Consider the following 20401-nt stretch of genomic DNA (forward strand, 5'->3'; position numbering starts at 1 on the left):
TAAAACACGTTTGTTCTCTTTCTAAATTACTCGTTTTTTGTTTAATTTACTATTTTTATTAGTTGAATAAATGTATGCAAAATATGTGTACTGCGCATGCGTCAACTATAATGCCTAAACTTTCTACGCGGTTTTAATCGTGAAAAAAAAACAAATATAAATCCTGAAGGAGCAATTAATTGGTATACAGTTTAATTAAAAAAAATTAAAAAAATAATAATTAAATAATGTGCATTGGCGTTAAGTTAGACCAAATACATTTTTTCCATCCTCCTACTTATCGTTATGAAGGTATAAAAAAGATAGGGAGTTCACATAGGTAATATAAACAAATAAGTAAATATGTTCATTATTTATCTTTCAAGAGATAATATAGGTATATATTATAATAACTTTTTTACACAGTCGAAATTATATTCCTAACATTAGTAAAATAACATTTTAATACGATAGGTAAGAGGATGGAAAAAATGTATTTGGTCTAACTTAACGTCAATGCACATTATTTCATTTATTTATTTTTTAATTTTTTTAATTAAACTGTATACCAATTAATTGCTCCTTCAGGATTTATATTTGTTTTTTTTTTCACGATTAAAACCGCGTAGAAAGTTTAGGCATTATAGTTGACGCATGCGCAGTACACATATTTTGCATACATTTATTCAACTAATAAAAATAGTAAATTAAACAAAAAACGAGTAATTTAGAAAGAGAACAAACGTGTTTTATATAAGAACAATCGAAAATGAATATTTACGAGTCATTAAGGATGAAAAAATATTAAAATTTGCATTAGAGGGGCTAACTTGTAGGTATATTTTTAAATAATTTTTTTAAATAAATAAATGCAGAACAAACAATTATTAACAGTGAACAATCATGAACAAATGATGAACAAACGAATTAATAGAAAATAAGTATAAAATAGGAAAAAAAAATTTTTTTGAGGGGCTAACTTCATTCACCTTAAATTCACTGAGCCGTCAGACTTACGTAGTTACTATTATACTAATCTGTGGTCAGACCACAGATGGCATTCATAGACTTCATTTTAGAATGACATTGGCTCACAATTCTTACTTCTTAGTTCTAGTTGGAATTTAAGACGTTGAGTTGCAACTTTATGAATAATTAATTTTGTATTGTATTTAATATATCGTTAGAAAATAAATAAAAATAAAAATATTTAATTTTAAACTCGTGACAAAACTCGTTATATAAATAGAGACCGAACCTATTTTGTTTTGTAAACAAAAATAAAACAAGAGTGTCAGACGATGAACTTCGGCTAGGTTTACTAATTGGTACTTTAAAAATAACTAAAAAATAAAACATGGGTAAAATAAATAATTCGTTTTTTTGGGGAATAATTTTCGCGTCGGCAACGTGGAGTATTTCGCTTTACTTATATTGGTTACTTAATATGAGCGGTTAGTATTTACTCAAGTGCAAATATGTGTTCTGAAAGCAAATAACCATTAATATAGTATAAACTAACAAAGTAATATTAAAAATATTTGACCAGAAATACATTTGAAATACTTATATAATCATCTAGAGTTTAGCAAATACTTATCTCACATGTTTAATTAATATGCAAATAACAAGTTTTATTGTATAATTTTGTTTCTAAAAATAGTGGTAAAATTATTAGAGAAACATCTAAATTGCTAACTTAATTTTAAATTAATATCTATGCTATTTCATTAATCTAGAAAGTAGAAAAACAGAAATTAGAAATACTTAATTTTATATCATTTTACTTTAAAAAGTTTTTAACATTTCATTTTCAATAGCACCAAACTAAATGTGGTCTAAAGCTCATTTACGATACCAAGCGTTTTGCACTTAACCCCAAGCTAGGAATTCCTTATGTACTATGTGTCTAAATCTAAATTGAATGAATGCCAAAATATTTCAAACAACATATTAACTGCCTGAGAACTGTGCACAGACCACACAATATTTGGTTTCTTTTATCACTAAACCAGTAAATTAACAAGGAAATAAAAACTACATGCATTCATAAGCAGTTGCGATATAGCTACATCTATGACATAATTCAGTACTTTGGTTTTTACAAAGATAAAGACTGCTCTATCCATTAAATGATTTATTGTGACAGTCATAAGTACAGTTCAAACCTGCCTTACCCTAGTAATAGTAGTAAAGCAATTGAATAAGTAAAGCAGGGTTGGTTTTATAATATGATGTTATTCCTTGACTATGGAAGACATTAATGAGCATGTTAGATTATTTATTTATTTGGAGTAATAGGCGCCAATCTCAACTTCTAAAGTCTGAAAATCTGTTTACTTTTTATTTATTTTTTATTGCTTAGATGGGTGGATGAGCTCACAGCCCACCTGGTGTTAAGTGGTTACTTGAGCCTATAGATATCTACAACGTAAATGCACCACCCACCTTGAGATATCAGTTCTAAGGTCTCAGTATAGTTACGATGGCTGCCCCACCCTTCAAACCGAAATGCATTACTGCTTCACGGCAGAAATAGGCAGAGCGGTAGTACCTACCCGTGTGGACTCACAAAAGCTCCTACCACCAGTAATTTTAATTTTAATTTTGCGGGTTTGATTTTTATTACACTATGTTATTCCTTCACCGTGGAAGTCATTCATGAACATTTGTTAAGTACGTATTCCATTAGAAAAATTGGTACCCGCCCGCGGGATGTGAACACCGGTGCATCGCTAGATATGAATGCACCGGACGCCCTATCCTTTGAGCCACGACGACTTCAAAATTACTATAATAGTGATTCCACGACTACTTACCCTAATAGTGATTCCATAAATTTCTCTAAAATTAGTCATGTAATTTGTACTCAAAATCACATTTCATTTACAATTACAGTTCTGAATTTATTCTTGGGATTCGGCAAGGCCTCATTTTTTGGGTTTTTTTTGCTCAATTTATGACTTATTGTATAAAATAATCAATAGCTACATATTTTAGAAATTACAAATAAAAAACCACAAGAAGAAGAACTTCTGATATTGGGAAATTAACTAAAAATTATTTTTAAGATCTTTTCCAACAAAACCTGCTAGTCGCACTTTACATATGTATGTATTTACTTTGTATTTGATTCGCCTGCTGTGCAATCAGATATGCCCCAAATCATCCTTGGAAAAATTATATTAGCATCAATTAACACTTTTCTTAGGTTCTAACAAAAGAAAAATTATCCTTAAATGATACAAAATTTTTAGGTAATCAGATAGTAAACAAAGCAACAAAAGTCCACTATCGACCACTTAACTGGGATATCAAAGATCGTATAAAGAACAATGATAAATCTATTGCAGCATTGGAAGGGAAGGATTTACTCAGTGACCAACCAAGAGATGTGGAGGAAACATTGTCAAAGACAATGTGGAAATATCAAGATTATAAGAGACAATCAGAGTACCGAAGAAAAGTGATGCTAAAAGAAAAATTTGCTAAACAGCAAGCTATTAAAATGTCAAAAAAGACTGAAAATGATTTAGGTAACTACATGATTAATATTGATATTTTGGTTTTATAAGTATTGCAGTGCAATAAACTATTTTTGTTATTAAAAGGATGAAGGGATATTTCTCATATCCCATCTGATCTACAAAATAAATAAGGAGAGCAAAATCATATGTGAATTTCAAACTAGAGTTCCTAGATTGTCTTATAATGTTGTTTACCATAAAGTGTTTTCATAAGTCTATAAACTTAGAGCAGCCTGTTATCATAGCTTGTATTGATTGAATTGGAATACATACTTAGTTGCACTTTATTCACTTAGTCACTGACATCTATGCAGTTGACCCACTTTTACACTATATTAAAATTAACATATTAATGACCACTACCCTGATAAGGCCTATTTTAATGTATATTATTATAAAATAAAGATAATAATATTTATTGCATTATTTTACAGTCTTGCACTTTCAATACAAATGATAACAGATGTTTATGAACACAATTAACATACTTAAGTCAGTAATATATTATTTTAGTTCTATTATGAAACTGATACTCAACAAACTACAATAAATCCACTCTTAAGGGTCCCAAGAAACAGGTCTTAGGGTCCAGAACCGCTATATCCTAAAAATATGTTAGGCAAATTTAAATGTCTTCAACAAAGACACTAGCTTCAGCCGAGAATCAAGCCAAGAGCCTGTAGTAATCTCACTAACCATAATACAAATGAGACATTCGAATATTTTCAAACATTTATTAAATTTCTTTTGGATATCTTCTTTATAAATAATTTAGTGAGCTTCACACCAAAATATTTTATTTATTTAAAAATAATAATTTTGTTCACAATAAAGTGTCTTGATGTTGTATCTAATAACAAAATTATTAATTGTTTGTAATTTTCAAAATCTGAATTATAAGAATCATGGCTATGTACCCAGAGATCTTGTTGAAATAACCTAATAATTAGGTTTTTAGGTTTTATGTAGCAATGTATATCGATTAGTGAAAATACACTTTTTCAAAAACTTTCAGAAGAACAATTTGGCTTGATAAGAAATTCAGAAGATTTAAGAATCCGAGACAAAGGTTATAATCTTCATGCTTTCAATACACTTATATCTCAAAGAATCGGAGACCATAGGGACTTACCAGATACCAGGAATAAACTGTAAGTACTACTACTGTACTACTAAATATTTGTGAATGTTGATGCCTGTATGTATATGAGCTTCATCAAAGCTTAGGAGTTATACAGTAGATATTTCTTATATTTCCAAATAAATAAATTTTGGCCAAATAAATACCCAAAATTTGATAGTAATTTTAGCTTTCCTGCACCAAGTAATTTTAGCTTTTAGAAAATAAGCAGGAAAAATATATTATAGATGTGACAGGATAAAAAAATATTTAAAGTAGCACTGATAGTAAAATTTATATGTAACAAATAAAATAATTTACTCCACGTGTAGAAGTATTTTATATTGGTTTGAAAATTACAACAAAAAACCACGATTTTCAGGTGTCAATCGCAACAATACTTTGATGAATTACCCCGGGCGTCAATTATAATCTGTTTCTACAATGAACATTACGAAACATTGATGCGATCAGTACATTCTATAATGGATAGAACGGATCAGAAGCACATAAAAGAAATTATACTTGTTGATGATTACAGCGACTTATATAATTTGCATCATGATGTACAGGAGGCGGTAGATAAATTGAATAATGTTATAAAGAAAGAGGAAGAGATGATCGAAACTAATAATATTGATATGGAAAATGTTGTAGATTACATAAACGATGACAATTATGATAAGAAAAGCACTGAAAATAGTGAGGTCAAGAATAATGTTTTTAATATAAGACTTTTAAAAACGAGTAAGAGAGAAGGACTTATACGGGCAAGACTCTATGGTGCCGACAACAGTGTGGGAGATGTATGTATTTAGTCTTTTCTAGGCTTTCACGACTTTTATGACGATTACGAAGAATTATTACATGGCTTTTGCACTGTAATAATACTGTGAATGTTCATATGAACAGGCTACAGATAAAATATAGGTATATTAAAGAAAAAAAATAATTAAGTGATCGATATAAAATAAAATCATTTTTCAGGTCTTAGTATTTTTAGATTCACATATCGAAGTGAATGTGGGCTGGTTGCCGCCGCTTCTGAAGCGTTTGTCCCAAGGTGTGGACGGAGTGAAAGTGCGATACTCGGCTCGTGCCGTGACGCCTGTCATTGACGTGATAAACGCTGACACCTTTGAGTACTCGCCCAGTCCACTTGTGAGGGGTGGATTTAATTGGGGACTACATTTTAAATGGGACAATCTGCCAAAAGGAACGCTCATAAGTCAGTTGGTTTTTTTTAAATCATGCCTTTACAAATAAATTCATTTTATGATCATACATGTAAAACAGGGGGGGGGGGGGTAAAGAAAACATTGTGTCTGATCTGTTTCATCAAGTAAATGACAGTAAAATAATTTTAAATGTAGTTTTGGATTTAATAAATGTGAAGTAGGTAATTGTTTCAGTAGATTTATATTAAAACAATAACTTTCAGACGATGAAGATTTCATGAAACCCTTGAAATCTCCGACAATGGCTGGTGGCCTCTTCGCTATATACCGAGAGTATTTTAATGCGATTGGAAAATACGATCCTGGCATGAATGTATGGGGTGGTGAAAATTTAGAAATATCTTTTAGAGTGAGTTGTTTAAATTAGTTGTTATTACAATCGGTAAGATTTGTGTCGATTGCTAGATTATCTAAGATAATCTACGGAACAACTGGATTGCCTAACAAATAATAGGAGTACTAAAATAAAGTTTACTATACTAGTAAAATAAAAACGTTGACATTGCTCTTGAAAGAAGGTACATATAGTTACGATCAGATTCCACTTCACGAACATGAGGGAAGTTTGTACTTTATTAAAAAAAATAGGCACTTGCCTGCGGGATTTGAACACCGACCAAGTTGCATCGCTCGATACGAGTACAGTACCCGACGATAAATATTGCACATCGATCTTTGGAGCAAGACAATCGGTTAAATTCGGATTATTATAGTGTTTATCTCTGTTGCACGAAACACTAATACTCCGACCACACACTATCGGACTTGAACAACGATTAACAAACTTCACATAGGCAGCGTGCGACAGAGATAACGCTATACAAGGCGAAATTAGCGGGTCGTCTCTTTCTAATGGTCGACACGCAATATTTCTAGTCGGGTACTGTAAATCGAGCTTCTTGTCATTTAGATAATGTCTTTGAAGCTCATCCTCTTCCAAATATTAAATACTATTAAATATTATATAACAAAAAAAATATTAAGTTCATTCGCCTCTCTAATCCGATTCACTGCTCCAAGTATTATTAACATTTCAAAGACATAATAATATACAAGGTCGGCCATATATTCAAATATTGGCAAATGACCTGAAATTAGATCAAAAGTTGGACCAAAAGTTATATTAATGCAAGAAGAAAATTATGTTTTAGATATGGATGTGTGGTGGTTCGTTAGAGCTGATCCCTTGCAGTCGAGTCGGGCACGTGTTTCGTAAGAGGCGACCGTACGGCGTAGGCGAGAAGCAGGACTACATGCTTCAGAACTCTATGAGGATGGCTCGAGTGTGGATGGATGATTATGTGGTGAATATTATTATTATTATTAATATTATAGAAACTTGCTTCGTATTTTTTTTGCGAATTGGATTATATTTAAAAATGGAATATCCATTTATTTTGTTGCTTTAAATTTCTGAAAGAGTTTAAGGTTCATTAGAAGATTAGTTTCATTTGATAAAGGCCCATTAGATGATCAGAATTTTAGTTGCATTTTACAGAATTACTAGCTGTACTCGTCCGCTTCGCTGGGCATTTAAAATTAATATTATTATTATTTCTCACCCCCACAAAGATTCTCATCATTAACGCCCCCGCAACTGGTGTAGGGAGTCCAACACTCATATAAATATTAGCCTATCCATAGTTATAACGGAACATCCGTAAAAACCATATAAGTATAGATTGTATTTCCATCGGTCATCAATAAGTGTGCAGATTTACGTTCTAATGATTTTGATTGACAATTAATTTCAACATTCCGATAAATACGATAGATACAGTATAATAAAACAAAAGCATATTAACATTTTCACTGAGATTCACTAGCACTGCTATAATTCGTTCGTAATAGGGAATTCTTGCTTGAATTGAAATTGAATTTTTAATTCAATTAGCTTCTCTGTAAACGTTAATAGCTGTTTTTTACAAGATTATTTTTTACAAGATTATCTATATTTGAACGAAATTAAATGTGTGTTCAGAAAAAGGTGATAGAGGTGAATCCGTCGGCGGCTCACGTGGAAATCGGCGATATATCAGAACGGAAAGCGTTGCGCGAACGTTTGCAGTGCAAAACGTTTAAGTGGTACTTGGACAATGTTTACCCGGAACTGGAGACGGGCGAAAACACCCAGGCCAAGAAGAGGATGGCGGCTCTGAACGACGCCGAGAAGAATAAGTTTCAGCCGTGGCATTCGAGGTACCTAATCAATTAGACAAACTAAAGCCACGTCCTTACGGATCCATCAGATCCAATAACTCTTGCACTAGATACCTTTAGGTCTAACATTAGGAGCAGGCTGAGGAACCCCGGTAACCGTACTCGACGTGCAACCTAATCCATGCATCAGCTCGCTGAGTTTCTCGCCGGATCTTCTCAGCGGGTCGCGATTCCGATCCGGTAGTAGATTCATTAGCGAAGCAGTTACTCTTGAGTTGTTAGGTTTCCTTCGGAGGCGCTCGGGCAGCTGTTAGCAAATCCCACCCCTCCTGGCTGAGCCTTGTTCGCCCACCTGTCCTGGTGAAACTGGAAAGGCCTTCGGGCCTCCAGTAATCTTTCAGTCATAAAAAAAAAACTAAAGCTGCTATTTCATAAACCTCTTTTCTAAGGCCGTTTTTGAATTGCACCACTCAACCTCAGTATTTTTAGATCACACTTAATACTTACGTACGGGCTTGTTTCATCGGTGTGCCTATGTAGGTACGTACGTTTTCAAAAAAAAAAGATGTATGGTGTCGTGGGACACCGGATAGGAATTAAGTTCCTTATTATAAAAATATTAATATTTAATATTATAATAAAGGATAAGACGTCCGGTGCATTCGTGTGTAGCGATGTACCGGTGTTCGAATCCCGCAGGCGGGTACCAATTTTTCTAATGAAATACGTACTCAACAAATGTTCACGATTGACTTCCACGGTGAAGGAATAACATCGTGTAATAAAAATTAAACCCGCAAAATTATAGTTTGCATAATCACTGGTGGTAGGACCTCTTGGGAGTCCGCACGGGTAGGTACCACCACCCCGCCTATTTCCGCCGTGAAGCAGTAATGCGTTTCGGTTCGAAGGGTGGGGTAGCCGTTGTAACTATACTGAGACCTTAGAACTTATATCTCAAGGTGGGTGGCGCATTTACGTTGTAGATGTCTATGGGCTCCAGTAACCACTTAACACCAGGTGGGCTGTGAGCTCGTCCACCCATCTAAGCAATAAAAAAAAATATTTAAGTTAAATTCGAGGTATAAAGAAAATAAAACTGGAGGTTTCGCCACAATCCACGGTTGTTTGCATTCGGGTTAGTATAATGCGCAAACAAACGCTCTGAGATCATGGTCAATGAATGATAAAAAAATATGTTATTTTTTGTACGTTATTACAAAGTTAAGTCGCACACTGTGTGCATTACTAGTAAAAATCTTACGTTACGGACGTTTTTTCCCGGTTAGGGTACCCCTCCGCAACGTCCCATAGGAACTTCGTTCCACTATATAATAGTTTCGAGTTTTAATAGTTTTTTAATTATCTAAAAAAAAAACAGGTATATGTGTATATAGAAAGTGTACTGAGGGGAGTGTAAAGCTACTTTCAGACTACGCTATCCTATAGTGCCATATAGTATAACAGCCTATACTTAGCCAATAATATATAGTACAATACAGTGTGAACGTGTCCATAACGATGTATGGTGCACGATATTGTTGTGCTATGAGCTATATACTATATGCTATTATATTATAGCGTAGTCCGAAAGCGCCTTAACTCATTAGTATGTCATCGACAATCTTTCAAGATGGTTGCGTGAAAGCATCCATTTGCAATTTTGGCAAGATTTAATTGACATATAATGATAATTAGTTAGTTTAATCGGTGAGTGCCACGATCGCTTATAATGAATTTAATATTTATTTCAGGAAACGTAATTACACAGATTCATACCAGATACGATTGAAGAACACGTCTCTTTGCATGCAAAGCGCTAAGGACATCAAAACGAAAGGCAGTGGCCTAGTGCTCGCTAACTGCATAAGAACTCTGAATCAGGTATGTCATAGTTTATCTTAATTTTAGAAAACTTCTATTATTAGCGCAAACAACGAATGTTACAATTACATATATCGACATTCTGATGTACTGTTCAAGAACACATAAAGGATTAATATGTTTATACTCTTTTATTTGAATAGATTATGAAAAATATAATTCAATGAGCTGATTTTCGCCTATTTTATCGAATGCCTAACGACTCCGACTAACTGTACTCTGAATTCAAAAGTGATTGCTGGTTGAGTTAATACTTATTTTCACGGAATAGATAAATAAGGTTGGAAAGGCCTTTGCTCTAATTTTGTATTAGAACCAGTGTCGCCGCTTCATCCCCACTATTTTAATTTCTACACATACACACATTGTGATTACAAGTATTTCGCACACAACAAAAATACCCACACATAAATCTCAGGACAGATATTCGTTCGCAAACTAGCACAAAACACCCGTAGGCATACACACTCACACACGCAAAAAGGCAATAAAAATGTTCATACACGCTAGTGCTTGATAAAATCGATATTCTTTATCGATAAATTATCTGATGAATGAATGGAGAAAATGAAACATGAAATAAATATTGAAAAAAAAAAACTATTTTACTTTTATTAATTACAAATAGTCACTGTCGCTAGAATAAAACGTATTTGTTAAGCAGTTGGCGCTTGCTATTAATTGCGAATGAATTTTTCAGAACTAAGTGTATTCTGATTTTTTTTATGGTAAAATCATTTTCAGTAAAATGTTTAGAGCAAATAGTACTCGTCTTTGTCTCCAGTTTCCTCTACCTGTCACGTCAATCCATTGTTCCCTGGCGTTAAGTTCTTTAGGAAACCTAAAAATTTTTATTATCTGCATAAGTCAAATGGCATTTTACTTAGATTTTAATACGTCTTAGACAATATAGTAAATACCCGTAAATGAGAGGTCTACATGTCCCTTTATATTATACCTTCACTTTAATTCAATGATAATAATTCAATAATAATAATACATATTTATTTTACTCAAAATACGTCTCACTAAGAATATACTAGGTATCATTAATTAAATATAAAATAATGCAAAAATTATCCATGTCAAATGTAAATATAGTCGAGAATTCTGTCGATGATTTTATTTCACCACATGGTCACCTCACTATCGACAAACTAGCGCCGTGCACCACGGCCAATCAGGGCAAAGGCCGAAATTTCAAAGATTGAAGTGTAGAGAACGCAATGCATGTAGTACATTGGAAGCTGACTTGGTCATTGCGTTCATTGGGCGAGTACACATCGTGCAATGTATGCTATTTATAACTTGCTGCAATAATATTGTTAATGTTTGAAATTTCATAATGCTCAGTATATTTTTATGTTTTAGACAAATAATATTGTAATTAAATGGTAATTTCGACTTACCGATCGAAAGATATACCTCCTCGCTCTATACTTGAGGTCTGATTTTTTGTTTTACAAGTTATAATTGCACAACACGGCACTATAAAGCGGAGATCTGTTCGCCCAAGTATTCCGAAGCGCACTAAACGCGGTGAATGAAAGAATCGGTCGAGTTATGTTTGTTCGATCATAACTGTGGCACGCTTGCCCCGCCTACATTACCATTCCAACCTTACTTATCTATTCCGTGCTTATTTTAAATAGGATTTTTTTAAATAGAATTTATTCTTTAACAGTCGATCTCATTTAAAGCCATCGGCACACAAATTTGATCGGTAGTAAGATTAACAAAAACAGTTATGTTCAAACGGGTTAATGGACTCTCACATGACACTTTTAAATCAAATTGTAATCTATCTATCTATCAAATGATCAAATCTTATGTAAGTTCAGTAATTTATTTATTGCATAGATGGGTGGACGAGCTCACAGCCCACTTGGTGTTAAGTAGTTATTGGAGCTCATAGACATCTACAACATAAATGCCGCCACCCACCTTGAGATATGAGTTCTAAGGTCTCAGTATAGTTACAACGGCTGCTCTACCCTTTAAACCGAAACGCATCACAGCTTCACGGCAGAAATAGGCAGAGTGTTGGTACCTACCCGTGCGGACTCACAAGAGGTCCTACCATCAGTAAATTAGTTAGCATAGTATACCGAAAAATTTGAATAAATTCTAACACCGTAATACACATACGTAACAATAGATGGCAGCACGTTTAAAAAGCTCCAGTCGCGCTACGAAGCTGACCCGAACATTAAATTATTTTAACAATTTAAATTAACTAGTGGCACCCCGGTAGACGAAATGCCACTATAATTAATTGAAATTATAGGTGTGTACACTATTATGATTATATTTTCAAAGACCATTATACTTCTACAATCACAGATTTCGCCAAGACTATGTACACTTTAGACAAAATTAAATATTGATTAATCTATTCTAAATTTGACCACAGAGTATAAGCAATAAGAAAAGTTTGACAGTAAACAAATAGTAGGTATGCATACGTGTGTGTGTCAAATACATGGTAGTGTGTGTAATGGTTTTTTTATTGATTTAATGTATATGTTATGCTTAATTTTAAAAAAATATTACTTCTGCACTCCTTCTCGATATTATCTATAATTGTGGGAAATTTCATACCCCTCAGTCCGCGCAATTTTCGTAAAAAGGGGTACCAAGTTTTTGCTTCACGTATTAATATAGAAATATATTTTTTTAATCGTATATACAGTCGTCGTATATGAAGTCGTCGTGGCCTAACGGATAAGACGTCAGGTGCATTCGTATTGAGCGATGCACCGGTGTTCGAATCTAAGGCGGGTACCAATTATTGTTCTAATGAAATACGTACTCAACAAATGTTCACGATTGACTTCCACGGCGAAGGAATAACATCTATACTAATATTATAAAGAGGAAAGATTTGTTTGTTTGTTTGTTTCGTTATAGGCTCCGAAACTAATGGACCGATTTGAAAAATTATTTTTCCATTAGAAGCCGACATTGTCCCTGATGAATATAGGCTACTTTTTTTATTTTTTTTTTATTTTTTTTTTTTGGTTTCATGTATGTTTTAATGTTTCCGAAGCGAAGCGAGGGCGGGTCGCTAGTCGTGTAATAAAAATGAAACCTGCAAAATTATAATTTGCGTAATTACTGGTAGTAGGACCTCTTGTGAGTCAGCGCGGGTGGGTACCACCACCCTGCCTATTTCTGCCGTGAAGCAGTAATGCGTTTCGGTTCGGCCGCCGTTGTAACTATACTTGAGACCTTAGAACCTATATCTCAAGGTGGGTGGCGCATTTACGTCGTGGATGTCTATGGGCTCCAGTAAAACCTTAACACCAGGTGGGCTACGAGCTTGTCCACCGATATAAGCAATAAAAAAAATTAAACAGTGCGTTTTCTATATTTCTGAATAAATGTGGTTCTATAGATTTGTTATTATATTTTTTTGTATCGTTTTTTCTATAGATGTGGTTCGAAACGGATCGTAGCGAGCTGGTGCTCGGCCGGACATTATGTCTGGACGCATCGAACAACGTGGCGCCGATATTAGGAAAGTGCCACGAAATGGGTGGAACACAGGAATGGAAACACAAGGGCACTGTGAGTGATAATCATTTATGACTTAAACAATAGTTTCATAACAACAAAAAAATGCCGTAAAAAATTATTAATAGCTGACTTGTGAACCCTAGCTGCTGGTAATGCAATCTTAACATGGAACACTAGCATACAGTATTTTCTTTAGACTTCGATAGTCGTAAATATAATTGAAATATATTATTGGTTTAAATTTTTGTATAACTAATTTACACATTAAGCGGCGAAGGACAACCTAATAGGTTTTTATTTTTATTTTGAGTGAGTGTACGCTTGCGGCTCGCAGGTTTTCACTACCGAAACCTTTGAGTTATGAAGTCAAAATCCTAATTGTATTGCTTAAATGGCTCTTTCACCCTTCAAGCCGGAAATAATGACTTCTTAACACTAAACATACCATAGCGGGTCAAATGACCCATTTTGAACTTTTGCATTGAATATCCACCGTATCATCATATTGCTTTTTTTTAATGCTTAGATGGGTGAAAGAGCTTACAGCCCACCTGGTGTTAAGTGGTTACTTAAGTTTTGCACTTTTGACTTCATTACTTTTACTTACCAATTAATGTACAGATAATATACTTTTGTTTTGTTTTGAGTAATACTTGTTGTGTACCGTCATTTGCCCGCTATGGTAGAAATAGGTACCAGTAAGCGTTGATATGATTAGTGTTAATATAGTGGTATTTACCCGTGCACGCTCATGTTACGACGCGCTACCTTGTTTTTTCGGTGTACTCGTCGAATGAATAACATATAATCTAGATTTTCAAGTAACCAATGCCTTTTTTGTAATTAAAATACTAAATTCGCCTCATCTCTATTTAGGAATTTCAGGGCAGAATCTAGAGCCACCAGCCAGAGTAAAAAAAAAAAGCAAATTATCTTTGACTTCACCAGTAACTTTGTTTTTTTCAGGCGAGTTCTCCTATTTATAACACGGCGGCCGGAATGTGTCTTGGCGTGGACAGATCGTACAGAGGTGAAACCGTCTTAATGGTTATCTGCGATGACTATTCCAATAACAAATGGGACATAGTCAGGTCATAAGTGCTTTTGAGTCGCCTTCTATTCTGCTAAAACAATGAATGATGCATTGCCCGAATATTTTTTCGTGTATATAGATACTACTATATAATAATGTTTATATTTAATTTAGTTCAAGAGTATGTCTTGCCATCCATTTGAATTGGGTCATGGACGAAATTGCCAAAACGGTGCCAAGAGTATTAATTATTTTCGAACGTAATAATTAGATTCATAATAATAATATAAGGCCATTTTCCACTACGTAACTACTCTCATTAGGCGACTATTGTCCTCTAGTGAATGACGGAAAATAACAATTTGTGACACTATGCCTTTTTGCCATTTTCTATCATTAATAGTGCCAGCGGGTTGTGCTTCGGTATAAACAATTTCTAGTTAGGTTGGTATGTATTTTATCCCACTCTATATGTTCATGCGAAGCCGTAATTAAGTAAGCAACTCCATCGATAATATTTCGAATAAGATTCATGCTTAAATCATTAATTAAAACAGTTTGAATTTAACAAATTGACTGGTGACTACAAGATAATTAATAGATAGGCTCTTTACCTAACCAGGACATCGACTATGAGCTATTTCGCAGCTTCTTTACAGATCGATTTTGTTGTTGCTACGAAAGAGGTCTTAGAATAAAATTGTAAAAATTTGTTGAGTAGGGAAAAGAAGAAAATATCAGGGTTGACGTAATTCAAATGAAAATTTGCTTAAGACATGAGCAAAACATATAATTGTTTTATTTGTATTATAATTAAAGTTTTTAATAATGTAATATGATTAAATTGGATTGGCTTCTTAGACCGCAACCTTAGAAGGACCGTTGAAAACAACCGTATGCAACCGATCCTCCCGTTCCATTAACGGTGCTTTTAAGTATCACAAGCACCGGTCACCGTCCTCGTCGAACCCGTCAATTGCGATAAAGAGCTCGACGAGCAAATTAACCTATAAACACAGCCCACTGAGTTTCTCGCCGGATCTTCTCAGTGGGTCGCGTTTCCGATCCGGTGGTAGATTCTGCGAAACACTGCTCTTGCTAGGGTTAGTGTTAGCAACGTCGTAAGGTTTGAGCCCCGTGGCTCACCTACTCGCTCTGTAAATCTATTATAACCCCTCGAGGCTATAAGAATAGAATAGGTTTAAAATAATAAGGAGTAACTACCATCTGTAACTGTTCCAAATTTCAATACAACCGGGTGAACGTCTTACGAATGCATAGTGGACAAATTTAAAATGAAATAAAGTTCTCATCCAGCCCCTAATTTACGTCCTTAAGAGTAAAAATGTTAGGGCTAAGCTGAAATAGCGTCTCAGGGCTGTGAGCATAAGTAGGAAAAAAAAGTAACCGTATTATTTAACAGAATGGATAAGTGTATATTATACTAGACGTTAGTGGAATAAATACGCACGGCCATTGGAAAATAGCTCTAACACATTGAAACGCAAAGTTTAATGTTGTATAATTTCATAATCAAATTTCATTTATTATGATTAATGAAGTTTTAGTATTTGTGCTAGTTACCAACATGATTCCGTTCAAGGTATGGTAAGATTTACCTGTTGTGAAACGTATTTTAAGAGTTGTCCCTAATGACACATGAAGTTTATCGAGATTAAGTTCTTTTTTTACGTTTTTTTATTCGTCCAAAATATTTTATATTTTAGCAGTATTTAGTTTGAAATGTGACATTTTTTTTTATAGTTTAATATTTAAGTTTTTTAGTGTACGTTGCCAATGTAGAATGGATTCCTAACAGTAGGCAATAAGATAAAGTATTTTTTTCAAACTAATCTTTTTAATTAGTGCTTTATGTATAAATAGGTTTTTAAGTTGTGTGTGTCCATGTTAAAAGATATGTTCTTGATTCAGATGAGCTGTTTCGATTGATTTAAAATAGAGATGGATCGGGTAGCCGTTTAGTGTTGGACACCGGATAGCACGAGCGTGTGTACCTCTGACAATAAGAAGACAATAATTTAATCGTTATCAATTTTGTATTAGATAATTCGTTTTTCTGTCTCGTTTTTCTGTCTCAATGTTTTAGGCAGCTATTAAATTTCCAATATCTAACGAAGCACAAACCACTTCACCGCTAGATGGGTCGTGCGTTCCTATTCGAATTAATAAGATAATAGATAATAGTTAGTATCATAGAAATACTACTAATTATTTAACGTTCGATACATGTCTTGTGCAATCTTTGCAACTACCAGCTAATTGATTTTGTATATCTGTGTTACATTGTAAGAATTTACGAAGAAGTATTTTCTTTCGGAATTGTTTTTTTTTTATCTTAAAGATATTATAGGTTGTTAAGTGCAATTACACTGATATACAACGTAAATATTATCGTCGACGTTGATATGAAGAAACCCACGTATAGATAACAGATTTGTTTACATTTTTGTTTACGTAATACCTATTTACTTATTTTGATGTATATTTTATTATACTTGTTCGAGAAACGCGCAGAAACGTCAAGTAAAAACGTCAAAACCTCGTATGTCTCGCCATGGTGATGGGAGTTCTAATATATAATCATATTTTACAATAGGTGTGTTCGCTCAGTACATTAGTAATATTAATATCGAATTTAATTGAAGACAAGTCGAGTAACTTTCTAAGTGCTTATAACTTTCAGTGCGACTTTTTTAAATCTCTAGAAATTTTCACGCCGCTAGTATTATAATTTTATTTTAATTGAATAATCGGCATATAAAAGTGGTGGATATAAAATTAGGAATAAAGTTTAACTTATTCTAAATCCAAACCATTTTGATACAATTCACCGCCGGTCTAGTTATAGGAATGGCGTTAAACATCTTCGAACGTTCTGGAAGAGCATCAATTTCTCCATATTCCATAGTGCATTTTCTTAACACGAAATTCATAAAAATATTTTATTGCTACTAAAAGACAGCGCTTGTTTTGCCCATCTTTTTTCAATAGTTGAGTGAAATCAGAGAAATAAGTAATTTCTAAAACGAATTAAAAACATCTGATTAGGTTTTTCTAATTATATGTCCACCGTTATACGCACACGGCCTTTCGCGACTATGCCACACCGAATGCACTTTAAATATTTTAGGCGGGAATTTTACAGAATTAAGACCTCATTTTTAAATAATGCAGGTACCCTTTCAACCCTATTGTTCGAAAAGTATTAATTGATCATAACAAAGTTTTTTATTTCAATCAGCATCATAAATGAGAATATTTATTTTTTAACTTGATACACTAATGTCTGTTGTTGTCTGTGTTGAATCTGAAAATACCTTGCGTTAATTTTGTCTAGTATAATCCTCAATATAATTCTTTTTTTTTTTTCAAATTGTTAGTACTCACATGTTTAACAATGTCTGTCGCGTTATTATAATACCGTGCGTGTCACGTCACCATGTTGAATCATGCGTCGGATCATCTTCAATAAAACATCTCAAAAACACCGGGTACTAATATTATCACGTCGACGACTACATATTGCAAACTCTTAAACCATTACTAAATAAAAATAAAAGAATCGAGTGACATTGCTGCTTCAGTATAATTCGTACAAAACTATTGTAACTTGTGTTGTGTTTATGTTAGTGTATAACGATTTCAAACGTCGGTTTGGAACTAGAATTAAACCGTCCTTTATTTGTATCTCGTTTTAATTCTTATATATTGTGTATAAGTCATCGATATATTACCATAATATATCGATGGTATAAGTTGTAGATTATACACGCGAATCGTATTGAAGCGAACTAAAGAAGAATTATAGATTTGCTGTAAATACTTTGGTAGTTAAGCAATTTCGAGAATATTCTAAACTCTATCGAGGTTAGTTTGGGTCGTGGTGGCCGTCAACATCTTCGTTAAGTATATTTGATATTGTCTGGATGTATTGAAAGTTTATTTGTTTATTGTATTTTTAAGCTATTGCATAGCTTCTATCGCGAGCCCTGAGCGCGGCGACTGAATCAAGAAATTCCGTAACGAAAATAACCTGACACCCACCCACTACGCCTACTATGTAACTCGCGTTCAACACATTCACACGTTGCGCTTGTGTAGTGTTTGTGAATAAGCGCGCGGCGTGACGTCGCTCTGCCGCATGCACATCATGAAAAGTCTGCCCATCTCTCCCTCGCGCGGTCTAGGTTATGAGTGTGAAGGGGACAGTTAATGTTTTGCTTTTGTTAATATTTATAAATATAGCGTGGTCTTATTGTTGTTTTAATATTAAATTATTATTGTCGATTTATAATTGCATAAGTTGATAAAAAATGCTATGCAATAGCTTTACCGCGGCAGTCTCCGAGTGCCACACGTGTTTTTTTTTAATGGTGCCTTAGCACGTTGTCTTTGTATACTGTAACCGCACGTCCGAACTCTGAATGCGGCCTTCAGTAAAAAACCTTTTTTCATTAGACGATCACGTTCTTTCAGCGGTAGTCGTTCATGGACACAGTTATATATGTATAGTTAAAAAATACGGTGTCAGCGCTTGCATCGAACCACGACACAATCGCACGACTTCGAGTATACCGGACGTCTTACCTATGAGACGTCTATGTTTTTTACCATTTTCAATTTACAACGTGTCCTATCCGTATTCTGAATATTTTTACTAATGTATTTCTTTTTTGGGTGGTGGTATTATGATTATTATTCTTTTGTATTAATGTTTTTACTCAGTATTGAAATCAGATCTTAATTATAGCGTAAGTTGATATTGAACAAAAAATCCTCGACGTTAGAAGAAGCATAAAGTCGGATAAATGTGATTAAAATTTTTCATATTGAACGTTAGATAATTTATATCGGTCTGGTCTATCATAGATGCGATCATTTCAAGGATATAGTTTTTAAATAATCAATGCAAGCATTCATGAAGAGATTGTAAATAAAAGACAATAAATTATGATTGTAGACAATAATACGTATAACGTCTTCATCTTTCATCGCGAGATCTCGTCTGTAATATTCAAATCTGAGTATTACATCAGTCAGCGAGAATTAAAGTGCGTTACTTATAATGAAACAATTTGTAAAATCCACAAACTTGGATTCTATCTAACACAGCACAGGCCGAATGCTTCCGATGTGGGACCGTTTTAAAAGCGGTTTTCTCAAAAACCTATCCGACTTTACATTTCCTTCTCATTATTTTATCAATTTCATTATTTTTATTGATTTTTATTTTAAGTTTACAACCATAGGAAATACCGTGTTGAATTTAAACATTTCTATAAATTTAGGTTTTATAAAATGTTACGTAACACACGGATTACATCACAGAGAATTGTTTGTTTTAATGTTGATAATATGTTTGTACAAACAATAATAGGCAATCGGACATCAAAATTAAACAATACAATGACTAAGGTTAGTGTATCTTAATATAATAAAAACCGTCTTTCAATAACCATTGTTAAGAAATGTTGTATTAAATTAAAATGGTATGCTTAATGTATTTAATTAAAATTACGAAGAAAACGTTTGTCTGTCAATATATTTTATATTACTGTCCGTTTGCCTGTTGTAATGTTAATAATGGTCTCCGATTATATGCATCACGTTTTACTTGATATTACACAATATTTTATACAATATTTTTACGACTGAAAATAAGTATCTAATAAAAAGTATTGAATTTCAATAATTCGTTTAATTTTATTTATCAACTCCATGTTCTTTATATCACGTATAAATAATGATTGCTTATGGTGATCTCAAGAGCAATCGCTCTGATTTAGGGGCTCTTTAATCTCAATCAACTTCTGTACGTTTCGCAATTAAGTTATTTTTGTGTTGGATAGTAATGATAGAAAAATATTCTTAATTTAGTATAACTGGATTGAAATGTTTCTGGCGAGCCAAAAGGTTGTCA

The 20401-nt window shown here is 33.5% G+C and overlaps 1 protein-coding gene across 2 annotated transcripts; it reads left to right on the top strand.

The window, feature by feature from the left end:
* Positions 1–1056: 1056 nt before the first annotated feature.
* On the top strand, positions 1057–20173 carry LOC101736677 (polypeptide N-acetylgalactosaminyltransferase 35A). 2 transcript variants are annotated; one of them, XM_038010621.2, is made up of 11 exons: positions 1057–1433; positions 3237–3515; positions 4522–4657; positions 5009–5432; positions 5614–5854; positions 6068–6213; positions 7016–7168; positions 7846–8063; positions 9779–9908; positions 13344–13478; positions 14394–20173. In XM_038010621.2, exons 1-11 carry the CDS (start codon positions 1337–1339, stop codon positions 14523–14525), a joined length of 2091 nt encoding a protein of 696 aa, XP_037866549.1. In that variant the 5' UTR covers positions 1057–1336; the 3' UTR covers positions 14526–20173. The 2 variants fall into 2 exon arrangements, with proteins under 2 accessions (XP_037866549.1, XP_037866551.1); XM_038010623.2 differs by having other exon boundaries at positions 3333–3515.
* Positions 20174–20401: the final 228 nt, after the last annotated feature.

The sequence above is a fragment of the Bombyx mori genome, chromosome 1 (genome assembly GCF_030269925.1).
Source record: "Bombyx mori chromosome 1, ASM3026992v2".
Lineage (NCBI taxonomy): Eukaryota > Metazoa > Arthropoda > Insecta > Lepidoptera > Bombycidae > Bombyx > Bombyx mori.